This window comes from Pempheris klunzingeri, chromosome 5, assembly GCF_042242105.1.
Source record: "Pempheris klunzingeri isolate RE-2024b chromosome 5, fPemKlu1.hap1, whole genome shotgun sequence".
Classification (NCBI taxonomy): Eukaryota; Metazoa; Chordata; class Actinopteri; order Acropomatiformes; family Pempheridae; genus Pempheris; species Pempheris klunzingeri.
Window position 1 is genome coordinate 384,971 of NC_092016.1, and position 20,030 is coordinate 405,000.

Sequence of the window (20,030 nt, forward strand, 5' to 3'; positions counted from 1 at the left end):
GTTTTAACTTTGTTCTGTCGGATTTCCGTCCCATTTATCCCTTCTTATCCCGTAAAAACCGAACCTGTTCCCGGGCTTCTGGACCGCCGCTGAGTCCGTTCCCCACATGGAGGTGAACTTGGCTCGTCCGGGGCCGCCAGGGGGCGTCCGGGACCGTCCGGGACCGTCCGGGGCCGCCAGGGGGCCGCCAGGGGGCGTCCGGGACCGTCCGGGACCGTCCGGGCCCGCCAGGGGGCGTCAGGGGTTAAAGGATTAGTTCGGATCCCAACTAATGTGTTCGGTCATTGATCGAGGCAGCGGAAGCACAGAGAGATAAAAACACTGTTTTTGTCAATGGAGTCTGGTGGCTTACAAGGACTTCAGTTCCCCCTCAGAATGTCTGTCTGATCAATGTGGAGCAGGAGAATATAGTAAACACATCGCAGGCGCACGTGCAGTCACACCCTTTGTTTTATTTCTATATCTTTCACAGATTGTCACACGTGCAGGCTGCGCTTCCACTCGTGTCCTGCAGGGGGCGACACGGGGTCACGTGCTCCTCACCGGCACCGGCCGGAGGAGGAGAAGAAGAAGATTCAGACAGTTTGGAGGCAACAAAACAAGTCAGAGAACTAAAGTCACAGTTTAAACCGGACTGAATGGATCCCTCTATCGATCTCTATCGATCAGTAAGTTAGCGGAAGCACTTCTGTGTTTGACTTCATGGAGACCAGAGCGGCTGTTCCGCTGAATGCGGTTCCTCCCTACGGACACGTTATCTCCTCCGAGAAGTGGAGGAACTCATCCCTCATTCAGAGCTTAAAGGGTAATCAATTACTTTATTGACACACAATAATTAGCCTCCGTCCAGCTTGGAGCGCTAGCTTGAGTCTGTGCTAATCTTTTGTGCAACTTGCGCCAAACTCCATTTAAAAATATCAACGTTTAAGTTTGTTTCGCTTAAATTCAGACACACCTTCTTGATAACAAACTACTGCAACACCTTGTCTGATTCAGATGTCTCCACTGATCCCTTCGGCTCACCTTAAAATAGCTTAAATAGATAGTGGATCATCTCTGGGAGCCTGTCAGCAGCACGACATCCTGGTTCGTGACTGCGTGGGAAAAAAACATTTTACAGAAAAAACGGCGCAATCAATGCCGATCTGAAGAGAGGCCACCAAAGCGTCCTGAGGATAAAACAGGTGTTTATATGTGTGTAGTTTTGTCGTCCTCTGCTCGTTACAGCAGCTTTTAATGCGTTTTTGAGTGGAGATCTGCGTGGAGGCAAACAACTGCCTTCACAAAGCTGCATTCACAGTAATTGGACATTTTGAAATCAGTGTTGTATTTCATGATAAAGTTGGAGTAATAAATATCTTTATCTGTTTGTTTTTACGAGCAGATTAGATTAATTGATTGGTGAATAATGTGAGGATCAACTAATCACAAAATGCAAAAAGACTAAAATTCGTTTCTTTGTCTTATATGAAGTGATGTCGAAATAATAGATGTGGTAAAGAAAATCCTCGATAGGTTCATCAGTAGTTAAAGTCATTGGATTATAAACCGTAGTTGCATCTTTCCTGAAAGCTGAAATAAAGAAAGTGGTGTCTCTGCTGCAGGTGGAGGTGTGAAGGTCCTCTTTGAGAACGAGCTCGGTGTGGCAGATTTCCACCTGCCCAACAAAAGCTGCATCCTCTACGTGTCCGAGTGCGACGTCATAGCAGGAAACGGCTACAAGAGGAAGCTGGTCCGCTTCAGAAACGTGAGTTTACAGAGCGAAGCCCGTCGGTGCCGCTGAGACCGGTCTGACCCGAGTCTGACCCGAGTCCGTCCTGTGTCACAGAGCGGCAGCAGCTTCCAGGAGCTGGTCCTGGTGGAGACCACCAGGCTCAGCCAGCAGTACTTCTCCGCCGTGCAGAAGTTCGTGGTGTTGGACCTGGGCCTGACGGTGCTGCCGGTCAGCGGGCAGACTGAGGCCTCTCAGCTCATCTGTCAGGTCGTAAGTACAGAACACAGTCAGAGCTCCTCTCAGCTTTTCAGGAGTCCCGTCTCAGTGAGGTGAGCCGGTGGGAGGCCAGTGAGGGATTGTGTCTGGGTGAGGGAGGGACCTGAGTCATGTGACCTGAGCCCCCCCCAGCAGCAGCTGCATTGATGCTGATTTTCTGTCTCTGCTCTGATGGTCTCCAGGTCCACGGGGGGGGCAGGGAGAACCCCTTCAGGAGGAGGACTTCGTCCCGGCTGTTGGACCCGCTGGTCCTCTCTGTGGTCCAGCAGGTCCCCGGGGTGGGCCGGGTCAAAGCTCTGGCCCTGCTGCAGCGTTTCTCCAGCATCCAGCAGCTCTGCAGCGCCGCCCCCACCCAGCTGGAGCCCATCGTGGGCCCCGCCGCCGCTCAGCAAATCCACAGCTTCTTCCACAGACCCACGGCTGCTGGACCCTGAACCCTGGACTCCTCTGAGCCCCGGAGGTCTGGACTCTGTGGCAGAGTTCCGGCGTTCCACTTGACTTGTTGTGTGATTAAACCTGGACATAAAGTGTGTGTGTGTGACTAAAAGTGCAGTCTGTGTGTCAGAAGAAGAAGAAGAAGAACTTTATTTGTAGCACGAAGGAAAAGCAGGATGTTCAGAAGGTGGGACAGGAAGATAGATATATATATTCATAGAATATATGAACGGGTTTTATGCACATCAGGGACTGAAAACATGTCGGGGGGGCAAATAAACGAGAGGAGACGAAGGATGAAGCCGAACAGAAGTCAGATGTAGTTTCATTAAGACCTTCTTTAACTTCAGCGTCATGTTTTCTATGTCAGTAGTAGAAAGTGTCTGCTGTGGTCCGGAGGTCACCTGCATGGGTTCAACACACTGCTTTTCTTTCCCTCTTCTTCTTCATGTGTGTGAGGAAGAGTTGGCGCTCAGTCCTACACAGGCTCTCGTGAGGACCCCCCAGGACGGGAAGACCCTCTGCTGCAGATCAGATCAGAGCCACAGAAAAGCTTCACAGAGTTTAAGTTTCAGACACCTGAACATCAGCTGTGTCCCGGGGTCCCTGAACGCACCGCGGAGGCTCCTGGCTGTTTAACATTCAGCCCCGAACAGCCGCAGGTTGTTGCGCAAGCGCAGCCCATTGAGTGTGCATGAATACGGAGAGGAGGACAGGAGCAGTGGGAGCACTGGGAGTACTGGGAGTACTGGGAGCACAGGGAGCAGAGGGAGCACTGGGAGTACTGGGAGCACTGGGAGTACTGGGAGCACTGGGAGTACTGGGAGCAGAGGGAGCACTGGGAGTACTGGGAGCAGGAGTACTGGGAGCAGGAGTACTGGGAGCAGAGGGAGCACTGGGAGTACTGGGAGCAGAGGGAGCACAGGGAGCACTGGGAGTACTGGGAGCAGGAGTACTGGGAGCACAGGGAGCACTGGGAGTACTGGGAGCAGGAGTACTGGGAGCAGAGGGAGCACAGGGAGCAGGAGTACTGGGAGCAGAGGGAGCACAGGGAGCAGGAGTACTGGGAGCAGAGGGAGCAGCAGGAGCGCAGCCGGGCAGGCCGACATGGATGGACAGAACCGCAGCAGCAGCATCTGCTCTCGGCCGCACGGCCCCGGAACGGACGGCCAGGGGGGGGGCAAGGGGAGGGAGAAGATCCCGGACAGGGTGACTCTGAAGAAGGAGATCGGGCTGCTGAGCGCGTGCACCATCATCATAGGTGAGGGGGGGGCATCGGGGGGGACCAGGTCTGCTTTTATCTCTGCACAACTTTAAACTCAAGTTGACGGGGGGGGGGGGCAGACTGCTGTCCTTGGGGAAGCAGAAGGACAAAGTCTGCAGCAGGTCTTTAAATGCACCTCAGCTCAGTAAATGCACCATGGGGGGGGGGCTGCACCACTGTGCTCCGAGCATTAACATTAATATTAATGTACAGAGGTGGAGGGAGGGAGTGCTGCAGTGATGAGGGCTCAACAGTGACTGTTTCAGGTTCATCCAGTAGATCACTGATCACTGATCACTGATCACTGATGGTTGTGCTCTGAGATCACAGGACCGGGTTCAGCAGCAGCTCTTAAATCCCTGTTTTAGTGAATGTAGTCTGGTGTGTGTGCAGAGAGCGATAGAACCAGAAGGATCTTCAGGGCTGATGTGACCTCCCTGCTGTGTGGGGCAGGTGGGGCAGGTTTCGGCTAACTGCCCCCCTTTCCCTGCTGCCGTTGCCTTCTCCAGGCACACATGTGATCCCCCCCCCTTGAGGAGGACAGGAGGCTGCTGCAGGACACACGGACGCAGACTGTCTGTGTGCTTATGTAACGGCCGTCTGTGCCACTTGGCTGCTTCCTGCCGTGCGACTGGTAGGGCTGCAGTCTGAATGTGTCCGATGTGCTGGTACTCCACGCTGCATACTGAGGCCGTGGGCGGGGGGGGGGGGGTCCCGGCCTGAGTGATGGCCTTTACCTCCTTCTCTGTCATCGGGCCCTTTGTGCTCCGATGCCCTCTGAATAACTCTTTGGGTCCCTGTGGGTCACTGCTGCTTCTAAGGAAATGTTGGCTGATGTTCATCATGTGCCCCCCCCCCAACAAGTCACATGTGCTGTGTGTAAACATGTCCTGCATGTGACAAAGTGTTTGCTTTCCATTTCATTGTGGGCTGATTCGAGGGTCACTCCCCCGTTTCTACCCATGATCCTCTCTGTCCACATCCTGGTGTCTGAATGACTGGTAGGTAGTAAAAGTGTTGGAACTGGTCCAGGAGGTCTTCACTCTCTTCAAAACCACCAGACTCCATAGACAAAAACAGTCAGTTTACATGGGAGTGACTGTGTGACTGTGTTCGGCTCTGGTCCGGTGTTGACCCGTCCTCCACAGCTTCATATCCCACCAGACACCAACGTCAGAGTGTTTCTCCATCCCAGATGAACCTCTGGTCGTCATGGTGTTAAAAACCCTCTGAGCGGCTGACGTCTGGCCTGGTGCCCCCCCCATTAGAGAATAATACTGATGTGCTGCTGGAATAAACCACTGACAGTCTGCAGGGGGGCTTTTATTTTGAAAACTGAGCAGATTCTCTTTGCCGTTTGTCTGTCTGACTTCCTGCCACCTCCTCTGCTCTGAGCTGCCTGAGTCAGAAACAGACCAGGAGAGAATCTTTAGCGGAGCGCTGAGACGATAACTATCAGATGCTCCTGGTGGGGTTCAACACAGACACTCTGACTGATGGAGCAGCAGCTCTAAAATCCCTGTTTTAGTGAATGTAGTCTGGTGTGTGTGCTGTTTGTGGTTAAACCAAAAGGATCTTCCAGGTCTCTCTCTGTAGGGATCCTTTCTCTGTAGGGATCCTTTCCATGATGCTGTCACACACTTAGAATAACACTCTGAGCCTGTCAGTGGATCAAACAAGCTCTTTTAGTGGACCTACTGTGATCAGGTGCAGTTGTCCCAAAGGATCACGTTGCAGCCATTGCAGCCCGTTTGGTGGCTGCTGGCTGAGGTGATCTACTGGTGATCTACTGGACCAGTTCCAACACTTTTACTACCTACCAGTCACTCACACACCAGGATGTGGACAGAGAGGATCATGGGTAGAAACAGTGGAGTGGCCCTTTAACATTTGATCTGGTGTTTTACCTGGAGAAGGATGTGCTATCTGACATTATCTTTGTTCAGGGAACATCATCGGCTCGGGGATCTTCATCTCTCCAAAGGGGGTCCTGGAGCACTCGGGCTCAGTGGGTTTGGCGTTGGTGGTTTGGTTACTGGGCGGCTGCATCGCGGCCTTGGGCTCCCTCTGCTACGCTGAACTGGGCGTCACCATCCCCAAATCTGGGGGGGACTACTCCTACGTGACAGAGATATTCGGGGGTCTGATGGGGTGAGTGAAGAGTCCACAGCAGGTCAGGACGCTGCTCTTCATCCTGGCACCTGGTTAGTCACAATGCATTGTGGGAGAGTCTGAGTATATTACCCACGATTTCTAGCACAGCCGACCCACTGATGCAGGTTTTCTGACTGATCGCTCCCAGGGTCATTTATCATTTAGCTTTTTAACTAAAGGGTCATTTTCTGATAATAATACACGAAGTAACCTCCAGATCCTGTCTGAATTACATCATTGCTGTGGTCCGAGCCAATCAGGAGCCCAGCTGGGCCAGAGGCATGATGGGAAGAACACCGCTGCTGGTCCATCTTTGGTCCTGCAAACACCCCCGGCTGAGACTGGCCCAGTATTACACGCTTCTTAGTTTGCTAACATGCTAACATTAGCATTACTTTCTTCTTTAGCATTAGCATGCTAATATGCGTAAACCTGCAGTGTGGAGATTTTGTCTCCCCCTTCTGGCAATCAGAGTAATTACACAAACACCAACGGCTAAATACAGAAAACTGTTCCACCACAAGAATCCATCAGTAGAGCAAACAGAACAGCTAGCAGCTAACAACTGATAGCTAACTGCTAACAGCTAACAGCTAACAGCCTTCTTCCAATATGTCACCACACCAGCCTGTCTGAGGGCAGTAACATGGCGTCCATGTCTGCTCTTCGTCCCTCCTCCTCTTCCTCTCGTGGTTTCCAGTGTTTGTCCCGGCTGTCGCTCACGTTTCCTCTGAACGTTTCTCTCTTATCTGGAGCATCAGAAACGTCTTTGGATGATTTTCTGGGTGGTGATCGGCTCAGTCAGCGACCATGAGTCATAACAAGCTTTCATTGATTCATTATGAACATGTAACAAAGAGGTCAGAGTAGATGTGAAGGGAAATCAGCAGCACAGCTTTATACATATCAAGAAACAGGTCTGTGCACATTAGAGAGCTAACAGACAGCAGCATCGGGGCTAAAGGGCAAAAAGTCAGGGATTTAATCTACGAGAGTAAAGTCACAAATTTAAGAAAACAGTATTTCCTCCTCGTGAGCGTAGATGTCGAGTATTTATTATATCTGAGCGTTTGTTCTTGTAGATTTAGGAGTTCAGAGTTTATTCTCAAGATATCAGCTCCTCCGTTAACCTACAGTGGCGCTAACACGTCGCCGTAGCAACAAGCTCCCTGCAGCACATGCTGGACCCTTCGAGCCTCCTGAGATCAGAAGCACTGATGGAGGTCTTCTCTCCTCCAGGTTTCTCCTGCTGTGGAGCGCCGTCCTCATCATGTACCCGACCACGCTGGCCGTCATCGCTCTCACCTTCTCCAGCTACGTCCTGCAGCCCGTCTTCCCAGACTGCGTCCCTCCATACATGGCCACGCGCATGCTGTCCGCCACCTGCCTGCGTGAGTCCTCCACCTCTTATAGTACCACAGGTGGTTCAGGCGGAGCCGTCTGATTGGTCCACTGCACATGTCCATGGGGGCTAGGTTCTGCTAGCTTAGAGCTCCACGTGAGGCTGGAGGATGTGTGGATGTCAATGATGTTCTCCAGCAGACTGAGGCAGCGAGGAGCTTTCTTATTCAGTCTGGGATCCCTCCATCTGGACTAGGACTAGTTATCGTCTCTTCGCTGTCTCTACCTGTGGTTCTTATTCAGTCTGGGATCCCTCCATCTGGACTAGGACTAGTTATCGTCTCTTCACTGTCTCTACCTGTTTCTCAGTCTGGGATCCCTCCATCTGGACTAGGACTAGTTATCGTCTCTTCACTGTCTCTACCTGTTTCTCAGTCTGGGATCCCTCCATCTGGACTAGGACTAGTTATCGTCTCTTCACTGTCTCTACCTGTCTCTCAGTCTGGGATCCCTCCATCTGTTCTAGGACTAGTTATCGTCTCTTCGCTGTCTCTACCTGTCTCTCAGTCTGGGATCCCTCCATCTGTTCTAGGACTAGTTATCGTCTCTTCGCGGTCTCTACCTGTTTCTCAGTCTGGGATCCCTCCATCTGGACTAGGACTAGTTATCGTCTCTTCACTGTCTCTACCTGTTTCTCAGTCTGGGATCCCTCCATCTGGACTAGGACTAGTTATCGTCTCTTCACTGTCTCTACCTGTTTCTCAGTCTGGGATCCCTCCATCTGTTCTAGGACTAGTTATCGTCTCTTCGCTGTCTCTACCTGTCTCTCAGTCTGGGATCCCTCCATCTGTACTAGGACTAGTTATCGTCTCTTCGCTGTCTCTACCTGTCTCTCAGTCTGGGATCCCTCCATCTGGACTAGGACTAGTTATCGTCTCTTCACTGTCTCTACCTGTTTCTCAGTCTGGGATCCCTCCATCTGGACTAGGACTAGTTATCGTCTCTTCACTGTCTCTACCTGTTTCTCAGTCTGGGATCCCTCCATCTGGACTAGGACTAGTTATCGTCTCTTCGCTGTCTCTACCTGTCTCTCAGTCTGGGATCCCTCCATCTCTACTAGGACTAGTTATCGTCTCTTCGCTGTCTCTACCTGTTTCTCAGTCTGGGATCCCTCCATCTCTACTAGGACTAGTTATCGTCTCTTCACTGTCTCTACCTGTGGTTCTTATTCAGTCTGGGATCCCTCCATCTGGACTAGGACTAGTTATCGTCTCTTCACTGTCTCTACCTGTGGTTCTTATTCAGTCTGGGATCCCTCCATCTGGACTAGGACTAGTTATCGTCTCTTCACTGTCTCTACCTGTTTCTCAGTCTGGGATCCCTCCATCTGGACTAGGACTAGTTATCGTCTCTTCGCTGTCTCTACCTGTTTCTCAGTCTGGGATCCCTCCATCTGGACTAGGACTAGTTGTCGTCTCTTCGCTGTCTCTACCTGTTTCTCAGTCTGGGATCCCTCCATCTGGACTAGGACTAGTTATCGTCTCTTCGCTGTCTCTACCTGTTTCTGAGTCTGGGATCCCTCCATCTCTACTAGGACTAGTTATCGTCTCTTCGCTGTCTCTACCTGTTTCTCAGTCTGGGATCCCTCCATCTCTACTAGGACTAGTTATCGTCTCTTCGCTGTCTCTACCTGTCTCTCAGTCTGGGATCCCTCCATCTGTACTAGGACTAGTTATCGTCTCTTCGCTGTCTCTACCTGTTTCTCAGTCTGGGATCCCTCCATCTGGACTAGGACTAGTTATCGTCTCTTCGCTGTCTCTACCTGTTTCTCAGTCTGGGATCCCTCCATCTGTACTAGGACTAGTTATCGTCTCTTCACTGTCTCTACCTGTTTCTCAGTCTGGGATCCCTCCATCTGGACTAGGACTAGTTATCGTCTCTTCGCTGTCTCTACCTGTCTCTCAGTCTGGGATCCCTCCATCTCTACTAGGACTAGTTATCGTCTCTTCGCTGTCTCTACCTGTTTCTCAGTCTGGGATCCCTCCATCTCTACTAGGACTAGTTATCGTCTCTTCACTGTCTCTACCTGTGGTTCTTATTCAGTCTGGGATCCCTCCATCTGGACTAGGACTAGTTATCGTCTCTTCACTGTCTCTACCTGTGGTTCTTATTCAGTCTGGGATCCCTCCATCTGGACTAGGACTAGTTATCGTCTCTTCACTGTCTCTACCTGTTTCTCAGTCTGGGATCCCTCCATCTGGACTAGGACTAGTTATCGTCTCTTCGCTGTCTCTACCTGTTTCTCAGTCTGGGATCCCTCCATCTGGACTAGGACTAGTTGTCGTCTCTTCGCTGTCTCTACCTGTTTCTCAGTCTGGGATCCCTCCATCTGGACTAGGACTAGTTATCGTCTCTTCGCTGTCTCTACCTGTTTCTGAGTCTGGGATCCCTCCATCTCTACTAGGACTAGTTATCGTCTCTTCGCTGTCTCTACCTGTTTCTCAGTCTGGGATCCCTCCATCTCTACTAGGACTAGTTATCGTCTCTTCGCTGTCTCTACCTGTCTCTCAGTCTGGGATCCCTCCATCTGTACTAGGACTAGTTATCGTCTCTTCGCTGTCTCTACCTGTTTCTCAGTCTGGGATCCCTCCATCTCTACTAGGACTAGTTATCGTCTCTTCGCTGTCTCTACCTGTCTCTCAGTCTGGGATCCCTCCATCTCTACTAGGACTAGTTGTCGTCTCTTCGCTGTCTCTACCTGTCTCTCAGTCTGGGATCCCTCCATCTCTACTAGGACTAGTTATCGTCTCTTCACTGTCTCTACCTGTTTCTCAGTCTGGGATCCCTCCATCTGGACTAGGACTAGTTATCGTCTCTTCACTGTCTCTACCTGTTTCTCAGTCTGGGATCCCTCCATCTGGACTAGGACTAGTTATCGTCTCTTCACTGTCTCTACCTGTCTCTCAGTCTGGGATCCCTCCATCTGTTCTAGGACTAGTTATCGTCTCTTCGCTGTCTCTACCTGTCTCTCAGTCTGGGATCCCTCCATCTGTTCTAGGACTAGTTATCGTCTCTTCGCGGTCTCTACCTGTTTCTCAGTCTGGGATCCCTCCATCTGGACTAGGACTAGTTATCGTCTCTTCACTGTCTCTACCTGTTTCTCAGTCTGGGATCCCTCCATCTGGACTAGGACTAGTTATCGTCTCTTCACTGTCTCTACCTGTTTCTCAGTCTGGGATCCCTCCATCTGTTCTAGGACTAGTTATCGTCTCTTCGCTGTCTCTACCTGTCTCTCAGTCTGGGATCCCTCCATCTGTACTAGGACTAGTTATCGTCTCTTCGCTGTCTCTACCTGTCTCTCAGTCTGGGATCCCTCCATCTGGACTAGGACTAGTTATCGTCTCTTCACTGTCTCTACCTGTTTCTCAGTCTGGGATCCCTCCATCTGGACTAGGACTAGTTATCGTCTCTTCACTGTCTCTACCTGTTTCTCAGTCTGGGATCCCTCCATCTGGACTAGGACTAGTTATCGTCTCTTCGCTGTCTCTACCTGTCTCTCAGTCTGGGATCCCTCCATCTCTACTAGGACTAGTTATCGTCTCTTCGCTGTCTCTACCTGTTTCTCAGTCTGGGATCCCTCCATCTCTACTAGGACTAGTTATCGTCTCTTCACTGTCTCTACCTGTGGTTCTTATTCAGTCTGGGATCCCTCCATCTGGACTAGGACTAGTTATCGTCTCTTCACTGTCTCTACCTGTGGTTCTTATTCAGTCTGGGATCCCTCCATCTGGACTAGGACTAGTTATCGTCTCTTCACTGTCTCTACCTGTTTCTCAGTCTGGGATCCCTCCATCTGGACTAGGACTAGTTATCGTCTCTTCGCTGTCTCTACCTGTTTCTCAGTCTGGGATCCCTCCATCTGGACTAGGACTAGTTGTCGTCTCTTCGCTGTCTCTACCTGTTTCTCAGTCTGGGATCCCTCCATCTGGACTAGGACTAGTTATCGTCTCTTCGCTGTCTCTACCTGTTTCTGAGTCTGGGATCCCTCCATCTCTACTAGGACTAGTTATCGTCTCTTCGCTGTCTCTACCTGTTTCTCAGTCTGGGATCCCTCCATCTCTACTAGGACTAGTTATCGTCTCTTCGCTGTCTCTACCTGTCTCTCAGTCTGGGATCCCTCCATCTGTACTAGGACTAGTTATCGTCTCTTCGCTGTCTCTACCTGTTTCTCAGTCTGGGATCCCTCCATCTGGACTAGGACTAGTTATCGTCTCTTCGCTGTCTCTACCTGTTTCTCAGTCTGGGATCCCTCCATCTGTACTAGGACTAGTTATCGTCTCTTCACTGTCTCTACCTGTTTCTCAGTCTGGGATCCCTCCATCTGGACTAGGACTAGTTATCGTCTCTTCGCTGTCTCTACCTGTCTCTCAGTCTGGGATCCCTCCATCTCTACTAGGACTAGTTATCGTCTCTTCGCTGTCTCTACCTGTTTCTCAGTCTGGGATCCCTCCATCTCTACTAGGACTAGTTATCGTCTCTTCACTGTCTCTACCTGTGGTTCTTATTCAGTCTGGGATCCCTCCATCTGGACTAGGACTAGTTATCGTCTCTTCACTGTCTCTACCTGTGGTTCTTATTCAGTCTGGGATCCCTCCATCTGGACTAGGACTAGTTATCGTCTCTTCACTGTCTCTACCTGTTTCTCAGTCTGGGATCCCTCCATCTGGACTAGGACTAGTTATCGTCTCTTCGCTGTCTCTACCTGTTTCTCAGTCTGGGATCCCTCCATCTGGACTAGGACTAGTTGTCGTCTCTTCGCTGTCTCTACCTGTTTCTCAGTCTGGGATCCCTCCATCTGGACTAGGACTAGTTATCGTCTCTTCGCTGTCTCTACCTGTTTCTGAGTCTGGGATCCCTCCATCTCTACTAGGACTAGTTATCGTCTCTTCGCTGTCTCTACCTGTTTCTCAGTCTGGGATCCCTCCATCTCTACTAGGACTAGTTATCGTCTCTTCGCTGTCTCTACCTGTCTCTCAGTCTGGGATCCCTCCATCTGTACTAGGACTAGTTATCGTCTCTTCGCTGTCTCTACCTGTTTCTCAGTCTGGGATCCCTCCATCTCTACTAGGACTAGTTATCGTCTCTTCGCTGTCTCTACCTGTCTCTCAGTCTGGGATCCCTCCATCTCTACTAGGACTAGTTGTCGTCTCTTCGCTGTCTCTACCTGTCTCTCAGTCTGGGATCCCTCCATCTCTACTAGGACTAGTTATCGTCTCTTCACTGTCTCTACCTGTTTCTCAGTCTGGGATCCCTCCATCTCTACTAGGACTAGTTATCGTCTCTTCACTGTCTCTACCTGTCTCTCAGTCTGGGATCCCTCCATCTCTACTAGGACTAGTTATCGTCTCTTCGCTGTCTCTACCTGTTTCTCAGTCTGGGATCCCTCCATCTCTACTAGGACTAGTTGTCGTCTCTGCCTTTAACCCTTTAACGGTCTCTTAGGAGGTGCTGGCTCTGGCCACAGTAGACCAGCACTGTGTTGGTATTAAAGCTTCAGTCTGTGTCCTCCTCAGCTCCTCCCCCTGGTGGAGTCCCTCATGGTTCCATCCTGGGGCCTCTCCTCTTTTCTCTTACTCTGCTCCCCTTAGGGCCCATCCTCCAAAAATGAGGGATGTCCTTCCACTGTTATGAAGACGACTCTCACATCTCCCTGCCGTTAGTACAGAGAGATGCTAACTCTGTGATAGCATCGTTAACGATCTCGTTAATATTAAAGCTTAGACGACTTCTTCTGCAGTCGCAGCTCCTAAACTGGAACGACTCACTTTAAACTGTGTGAAACCTGTTTTTAGAATTATTACTGTTTCTACTGTGACGTCTTCTGGTTTGGTGTGTGCTAGGAGTACTTTTACTGCTAACAGTGTTTTAACTGCATACTAGGAGTACTTTTACTGCTAACAGTGTTTTTACTGCATACTAGGAGTACTTTTACTGCTAACAGTGTTTTTACTGCATACTAGGAGTACTTTTACTGCTAACACAGTGTTTTTACTGCATACTAGGAGTACTTTTACTGCAGCACAGGCTCTGTGAGGATGAGGATGATATATTGTGTGTCGGTAAGAAATTGTGACAGGATGGTGTTTCTGGAGCTGGATGCTGGAACGTGAGCTCTGGCCGGCCTCCTCGGGGGGGTGGGGTGGGGTGGGGGCGGTGGTGGTGGTGTTTGTGGTTGTGGGGGTGTCCGCCACGTCTTGTTTGTCCTCCGCAGCGGAAGTGGTTTGTTTTGTGGGGCTGACAGCTCGTCTTTGTGCTGGAGAGCGAGGCCGCCATGAGAGAGAGAGAGCCAAAGCCGTGACAATGATGGACGAGCTGAAACAATCACCCCCTCCCTCACCCGTTTCCCACATTCCTGCCTCCCACGGCAACGGGCTGCTGCCGCCCACCGCTGGTGACGGCCTGCTGCTCCAGCACGACTCCCCAGTGTAGAGCCGGGACCATACAGCACATACTGCGTACATGATACATACATACATTTAAAATAACATTCTAGGAGAGAGACGTATGAAAGAAGTAATATTAGGAGAATAAAGTTGTAATTCAGAGAAAAACAACATCATTTCCTGGGGAGCCTCATCACAGGTAGCTGCTCATTAATCACCTCTGCTGGTGAACCACAGGTGTCCCCAGGTAAGCCCCCCCCCTCAGGTGTTTCAGTGTCCTGTGAGGCGTCCTGTGTGACTGGTGTGTTTTCTGCTCAGTGCTGCTGACCTGGGTGAACTGCTCCAGCGTCCGCATGGCCACCAGGATCCAGGACGTGTTCACGGTGGGGAAGCTGATGGCGCTGGGCCTCATCATCGTGGTCGGCCTGGTCCAGATCTGCAACGGTAACGTCCTCCGCCAGCGGCCTCCAGCTGTCCTCCAACCTGACGTTCAGGAATGATAACTGTGATGTGTGATGAACCTCCAGGGAACTACGAGGCGCTGACCCCTCAGGTGGCCTTCTCCCTGGACAGGACGCCGTCGGTCGGCCAGATCGCGCTGGCCTTCCTGCAGGCCTCCTTCGCCTTCAGCGGCTGGAACTTCCTCAACTACGTCACGGAGGAGGTGGTTGAACCCAGACGGTGAGTATTTATTCTGCTTCCCATCACCTCCTCAACATCTTCCTGCTCTGTAACATCACAAATACTCAGCGTCCATCTCAGCTGGTTTCTTTTCTCCCACGTTGTTGGAAACATTTTGGTTTTTATCAAAACTCGTAAGGGAAAAGTTCAGCATTGTGGAAAATCGGTTTATTTAGAAGAATAACGCTGCTCTGATATCTGTTCATTAAATATGAAGCTAGTGCTAACAGCCGTGTAGCTTCGCTTAAACAGCTAGCTTAGGTTAGTTTAGCATAAAGACTGGAAACAGCTAGTTTAGCTTAGCTTAGCATAAAGACTGGAAACAGCTAGTTTAGGTTAGCTTAGCATAAAGCCTGGACACAGCTAGCTTAGCAGTTACTTCCCAGAGTGTCTGTTCTTACACCACGTTTTCTCTGTGGATTGAAGAAACAATGTTGAACTGTTCCTTTAATATCTGCCCTCATCCTGTTCATCTCACTTCTCTGTGATGCTTTTTTAACAGACAGTTACCATTTAAAATCAAACCCTGACATTAGAAGAGTGTGGGTGAAAATCAGCTGTGCAGCGTTTGTGTTTGTGTTTTCTAGTTCGACTAAGTGTCGGAGTATCAGAAACCAGGAGGGAAAGGTCACAATATTTCAAAAGTCAATATTACAAAAGTAAAGTCGTAATTTTATGAGAATGAAGTCTTAATATTACTAAAGTGAAGTCACAGCTTGATTTGAAAAAGTCATAATAAGAGAAAAAAAATAAAAAAAGGGATCATTTTCTGAGAAGAGTTTGGTCTGAGCTGCTCTGTACGTAAAGTGATAACGCTGTTATGAATTGGTGCTATATAGATAAATATTGATTGATTGATTGATTGTTACATCACATTATTAGCAGTACCTTTGCCCTCTCTCACCTGTGCTGTTAGCCACAGGTAGCCTCCCTCCCTGTGGCCGCTGGGAAACATTTAGAAAGAGTTCATCGATGGCCGTGCCCCCCCCCCACGCCGCCTGTGTGCTACGTCTTATTTCCTGCATGTTGAATTTCTTTTTGCCTGTTTGATGTGTGCTTGGCGTGTGCTTGGCGTGTGCTTGGCGTCAGGAATCTACCTCGTGCCATCTACATCTCCATACCATTGGTGACCTTTGTGTACACGCTCACCAACATCGCCTACTTCTCCTCCATGTCGCCGGAGGAGCTGCTGTCGTCCAATGCCGTGGCTGTAGTGAGTAAACATGACAGTAAGGTCAGAGGTCATCGCCTCCACACGCTGTATTCAGATCACATTAGCACACATCAGTCCCCCCTCCAGCCCCCCCAGTGAGGACCAGTGTTTCAAGGAAACTTTAAAGGGTCACTCCCCTGTTTCTACCCATGATCCTCTCTGTCCGAATCCTGGTGTCTGAGGGACTGGTAGGTAGTAAAAGTGTTGGAACTGGTCCAGTAGATCACCTCAGCCATTGTGCGACTTTGGTGTTTTAAAGGTTTAGAACACACTGACTGATGGAGCAGCAGCTCTAAAATCCCTGTTTTAGTGAATGTAGTCTGGTGTGTTTGAAGAGCACAGTCTACTGGACCAGTTCCAACACTTTCAGTACCTACAGTCACTCAGACACCAGGACATGGACAGAGAGGACCAGGGGGAGAAATCCACCAGTTATCCTTTCAGGCTGGTTTCCCTCCCCCCATCACTGGTGTGGCCAGTAGAAACGTAAAAACGTAGAAAGGTAGAAAGGTAGAAAGGTTTTCAGGTGAAACAGCAGAGAACAGTAAAGCACCTGGAGTTCATATTTGCTGATGAGTGACTTCATCTGTTGTGCCGTTCAGACGTTTGGAGAGAAGCTGCTGGGAATGTTCTCCGTCATCATGCCAATCTCCGTGGCTCTGTCCACCTTCGGAGGGATCAACGGCTACCTGTTCACCTCCTCCAGGTGAGGTCCACTGCTCCGCCCGCTCCCTCGTGCTGCTGTAAGATGGCTGCTGATTGGCTGTTTGTGTCTGCAGGTTGTGTTTCTCTGGAGCCAGAGAGGGTCACCTGCCCAGCCTGCTGGCCATGATCCACTATAAGAACTGCACGCCCATCCCGGCCCTGCTGGTCTGCGTACGTGCACCTGATCTCCGCTGTCAGAGGACACACCTGTCACAGAGCTGTCACCTCCGCCATGGGGCTCATGTCACAGAGCTGTCACCTCCGCCATGGGGCTCATGTCACAGTGCTGTCATCTCCGCCATGGGGCTCATGACACAGTGCTGTCACCTCCGCTATGGGGCTCATGTTACAGTGCTGTCACCTCCGCCATGGGGCTCATGTCACAGAGCTGTCATCTCCGCCATGGGGCTCATGTCACAGAGCTGTCACCTCCGCCATGGGGCTCATGACACAGTGCTGTCACCTCCGCCATGGTGCTCATGTCACAGTGCTGTCATCTCCGCCATGGGGCTCATGACACAGTGCTGTCACCTCCGCCATGGGGCTCATGTTACAGTGCTGTCACCTCCGCCATGGGGCTCATGACACAGTGCTGTCACCTCCGCCATGGGGCTCATGACACAGTGCTGTCATCTCCGCCATGGGGCTCATGACACAGTGCTGTCACCTCCGCCATGGGGCTCATGTCACAGTCCTATCACCTCCGCCATGGGGCTCATGTTACAGTGCTGTCACCTCCGCCATGGGGCTCATGTCACAATCCTATCACCTCCGCCATGGGGCTCATGTCACAGTCCTATCACCTCCGCCATGGGGCTCATGTCACAGTCCTATCACCTCCGCCATGGGGCTCATGTCACAGTCCTATCACCTCCGCCATGGGGCTCATGTCACAGTCCTATCACCTCCGCCATGGGGCTCATGTCACAGTGCTCTCACCTCCGCCATGGGGCTCATGACACAGTGCTCTCTCCGACACCATTCCTCCTCCTTCTTCTTCGGGGGTTTTCTAGCTCTGTGGCCTTGCTGCCCCCCTGTGGATCTCTCTTCCTGTTGTGGTCTTAGTTTTCCATATTGAAAGTGGGTCACTGTGGGTTCTTCTTATCTCAAATGCTTTTACTTTATTTCAAAGCTCTTTTAAAGTTTTTAAAGGAGTAAAGTGCCACTCCTGGTAGGGGGCACCTCAGACCCCCCAGGAGTGGCTGGGGACACGTTTTGGTGGATCGCCCCTTTAATCTTGATCAGATTGTCACGCCTCTCTGTGTTTTCAGTGCGCCGCTACCATCGTGATCCTCTGCATCGGAGAGACGCACAACCTGATCAACTACGTCTCCTTCATTAACTACCTGTCGTACGGCGTCACCATCGCAGGGCTGCTGTTCCATCGCTGGAGGAAGCCGGGCCTGTACCGACCCATCAAGGTACCGGCACTGTACACCACCACCAGCACTGCACCTGAGGAGCTATCCTCTACTGGAGGACTGAAACTCTTCCTGAACCTCCTCAGACTGAACACACATGTTAAGATACCACACATTAAGATACCACACGCTAAGATGACCACACGTTAAGATGCCACATGCTAAGATACCACACGCTAAGATGACCACACGTTAAGATGCCACACGCTAAGATGCCACACGCTAAGATGACCACACGTTAAGATGGCCACACGTTAAGATGCCACACGTTAAGATGACCACACGTTAAGATGCCACATGCTAAGATGCCACACGCTAAGATGACCACACGTTAAGATGGCCACACGTTAAGATGCCACACGCTAAGATGCCACACGCTAAGATGACCACACGTTAAGATGACCACACGTTAAGATACTACACGCTAAGATGACCACACGTTAAGATGGCCACACGTTAAGATGCCACACGTTAAGATGACCACACGTTAAGATGGCCACACGTTAAGATGCCACACGCTAAGATGACCACACGTTAAGATGGCCACACGTTAAGATGCCACACGCTAAGATGACCACACGTTAAGATGGCCACACGTTAAGATGCCACACGCTAAGATGACCACACGTTAAGATGGCCACACGTTAAGATGCCACACGCTAAGATGACCACACGTTAAGATGACCACACGTTAAGATGGCCACACGTTAAGATGCCACACGTTAAGATGACCACACGTTAAGATGCCACATGCTAAGATGCCACACGCTAAGATGACCACACGTTAAGATGGCCACACGTTAAGATGCCACACGCTAAGATGCCACACGCTAAGATGACCACACGTTAAGATGGCCACACGTTAAGATGCCACACGCTAAGATGACCACACGTTAAGATACCACACGTTAAGATGACCAAACGTTAAGATGCCACACGTTAAGATGCCACACGTTAAGACGACCACACGTTACGATGCCACACATTAAGATGACCACACGTTACGATGCCACACGTTAAGACGGCCACACGCTAAGATGCCACACGTTAAGATGACCACACGTTACGATGCCACACGTTAAGATGACCACACGTTACGATGCCACACGTTAAGATGACCACATGTTAAGATGACCACATGTTAAGATGCCACACGTTAAGATGACCACACGTTAAGATGACCACACGTTAAGATGACCACACGTTAAGATGCCACACGTTAAGATGACCACACGTTAAGATGACCACACGTTAAGATGCCACACGTTAAGATGACCACATGTTAAGATGACCACACGTTAAGATGACCACATGTTAAGATGACCACATGTTAAGATGCCACACGTTAAGATGACCACACGTTAAGATGACCACATGTTAAGATGCCACACGTTAAGATGACCACATGTTAAGATGACCACATGTTAAGATGCCACACGTTAAGATGACCACACGTTAAGATGCCACACGTTAAGATGACCACACGTTAAGATGACCACATGTTAAGATGCCACACGTTAAGATGACCACACGTTAAGATGCCACACGTTAAGATGACCACACGTTAAGATGCCACACGTTAAGATGACCACACGTTAAGATGACCACACGTTAAGATGACCACACGTTAAGATGCCACACGTTAAGATGACCACACGTTAAGATGACCACACGTTAAGATGCCACACGTTAAGATGACCACACGTTAAGATGCCACACGTTAAGATGACCACACGTTAAGATGACCACACGTTAAGATGCCACACGTTAAGATGACCACACGTTAAGATGACCACACGTTAAGATACCACACGTTAAGATGCCACACGTTAAGATGACCACACGTTAAGATGACCACACGTTAAGATGACCACACGTTAAGATGCCACACGTTAAGATGACCACACGTTAAGATGACCACACGTTAAGATGCCACACGTTAAGATGACCACACGTTAAGATGCCACACGTTAAGATGACCACACGTTAAGATGACCACACGTTAAGATGCCACACGTTAAGATGACCACACGTTAAGATGCCACACGTTAAGATGACCACACGTTAAGATGACCACACGTTAAGATGACCACACGTTAAGATACCACACGTTAAGATGACCACACGTTAAGATGACCACACGTTAAGATGACCACACGTTAAGATGACCACACGTTAAGATGACCAAACGGGGCTGAAATCAGAGTCTTTCTCTCCTAAAGTGGCCGTTTTAATCTGGTCACTGCTGGTAAACGTTCCTGCACCTGACGGTTCCTCAGGTGAACCTGCTGGTTCCTGTGTGCTACCTGATGTTCTGGGCTCTGCTGCTGGGCTTCAGTCTTTACTCCGAGCCCGTGGTCTGTGGCGTCGGCCTGGTCATCAT

The 20,030-nt window shown here is 50.3% G+C and overlaps 2 protein-coding genes across 2 annotated transcripts in view; both read left to right on the forward strand.

The window, feature by feature from the left end:
• The first annotated feature begins 616 nt into the window (after nucleotides 1-616).
• Nucleotides 617-2,517, forward strand: faap24 (FA core complex associated protein 24). The gene is made up of 4 exons (XM_070831305.1): nucleotides 617-805; nucleotides 1,605-1,747; nucleotides 1,829-1,984; nucleotides 2,173-2,517. The coding sequence occupies exons 1-4, from the start codon at nucleotides 703-705 to the stop codon at nucleotides 2,422-2,424; spliced, it is 654 nt and encodes a 217-aa protein (XP_070687406.1). The 5' UTR covers nucleotides 617-702; the 3' UTR covers nucleotides 2,425-2,517.
• A 1,015-nt stretch (nucleotides 2,518-3,532) lies between these two features.
• slc7a10b (solute carrier family 7 member 10b) overlaps nucleotides 3,533-20,030 on the forward strand; it is a 16,889-nt gene continuing 391 nt past the window's right edge. The window contains exons 1-10 of the mRNA XM_070830372.1: nucleotides 3,533-3,686; nucleotides 5,636-5,840; nucleotides 7,083-7,234; nucleotides 13,946-14,071; nucleotides 14,155-14,308; nucleotides 15,398-15,521; nucleotides 16,124-16,227; nucleotides 16,301-16,397; nucleotides 17,498-17,647; nucleotides 19,927-20,030. The exon at nucleotides 19,927-20,030 is cut by the window's right edge and continues 74 nt beyond it. Of these exons, the coding sequence (XP_070686473.1) occupies nucleotides 3,533-3,686; nucleotides 5,636-5,840; nucleotides 7,083-7,234; nucleotides 13,946-14,071; nucleotides 14,155-14,308; nucleotides 15,398-15,521; nucleotides 16,124-16,227; nucleotides 16,301-16,397; nucleotides 17,498-17,647; nucleotides 19,927-20,030 (1,370 nt within the window). The remainder of the gene's footprint in view (nucleotides 3,687-5,635; nucleotides 5,841-7,082; nucleotides 7,235-13,945; nucleotides 14,072-14,154; nucleotides 14,309-15,397; nucleotides 15,522-16,123; nucleotides 16,228-16,300; nucleotides 16,398-17,497; nucleotides 17,648-19,926) is intronic.

Coding starts and splice junctions, on each gene's coding strand:
- faap24 (XM_070831305.1), top strand. CDS start 703: ATGGAGACCAGAGCGGCTGTTCCGCTGAATGCGGTTCCTCCCTACGGA. Junction 1,748..1,828: donor AGCTGGTCCGCTTCAGAAAC/GTGAGTTTACAG, acceptor CCTGTGTCACAG/AGCGGCAGCAGCTTCCAGGA. Junction 1,985..2,172: donor CTCAGCTCATCTGTCAGGTC/GTAAGTACAGAA, acceptor GATGGTCTCCAG/GTCCACGGGGGGGGCAGGGA.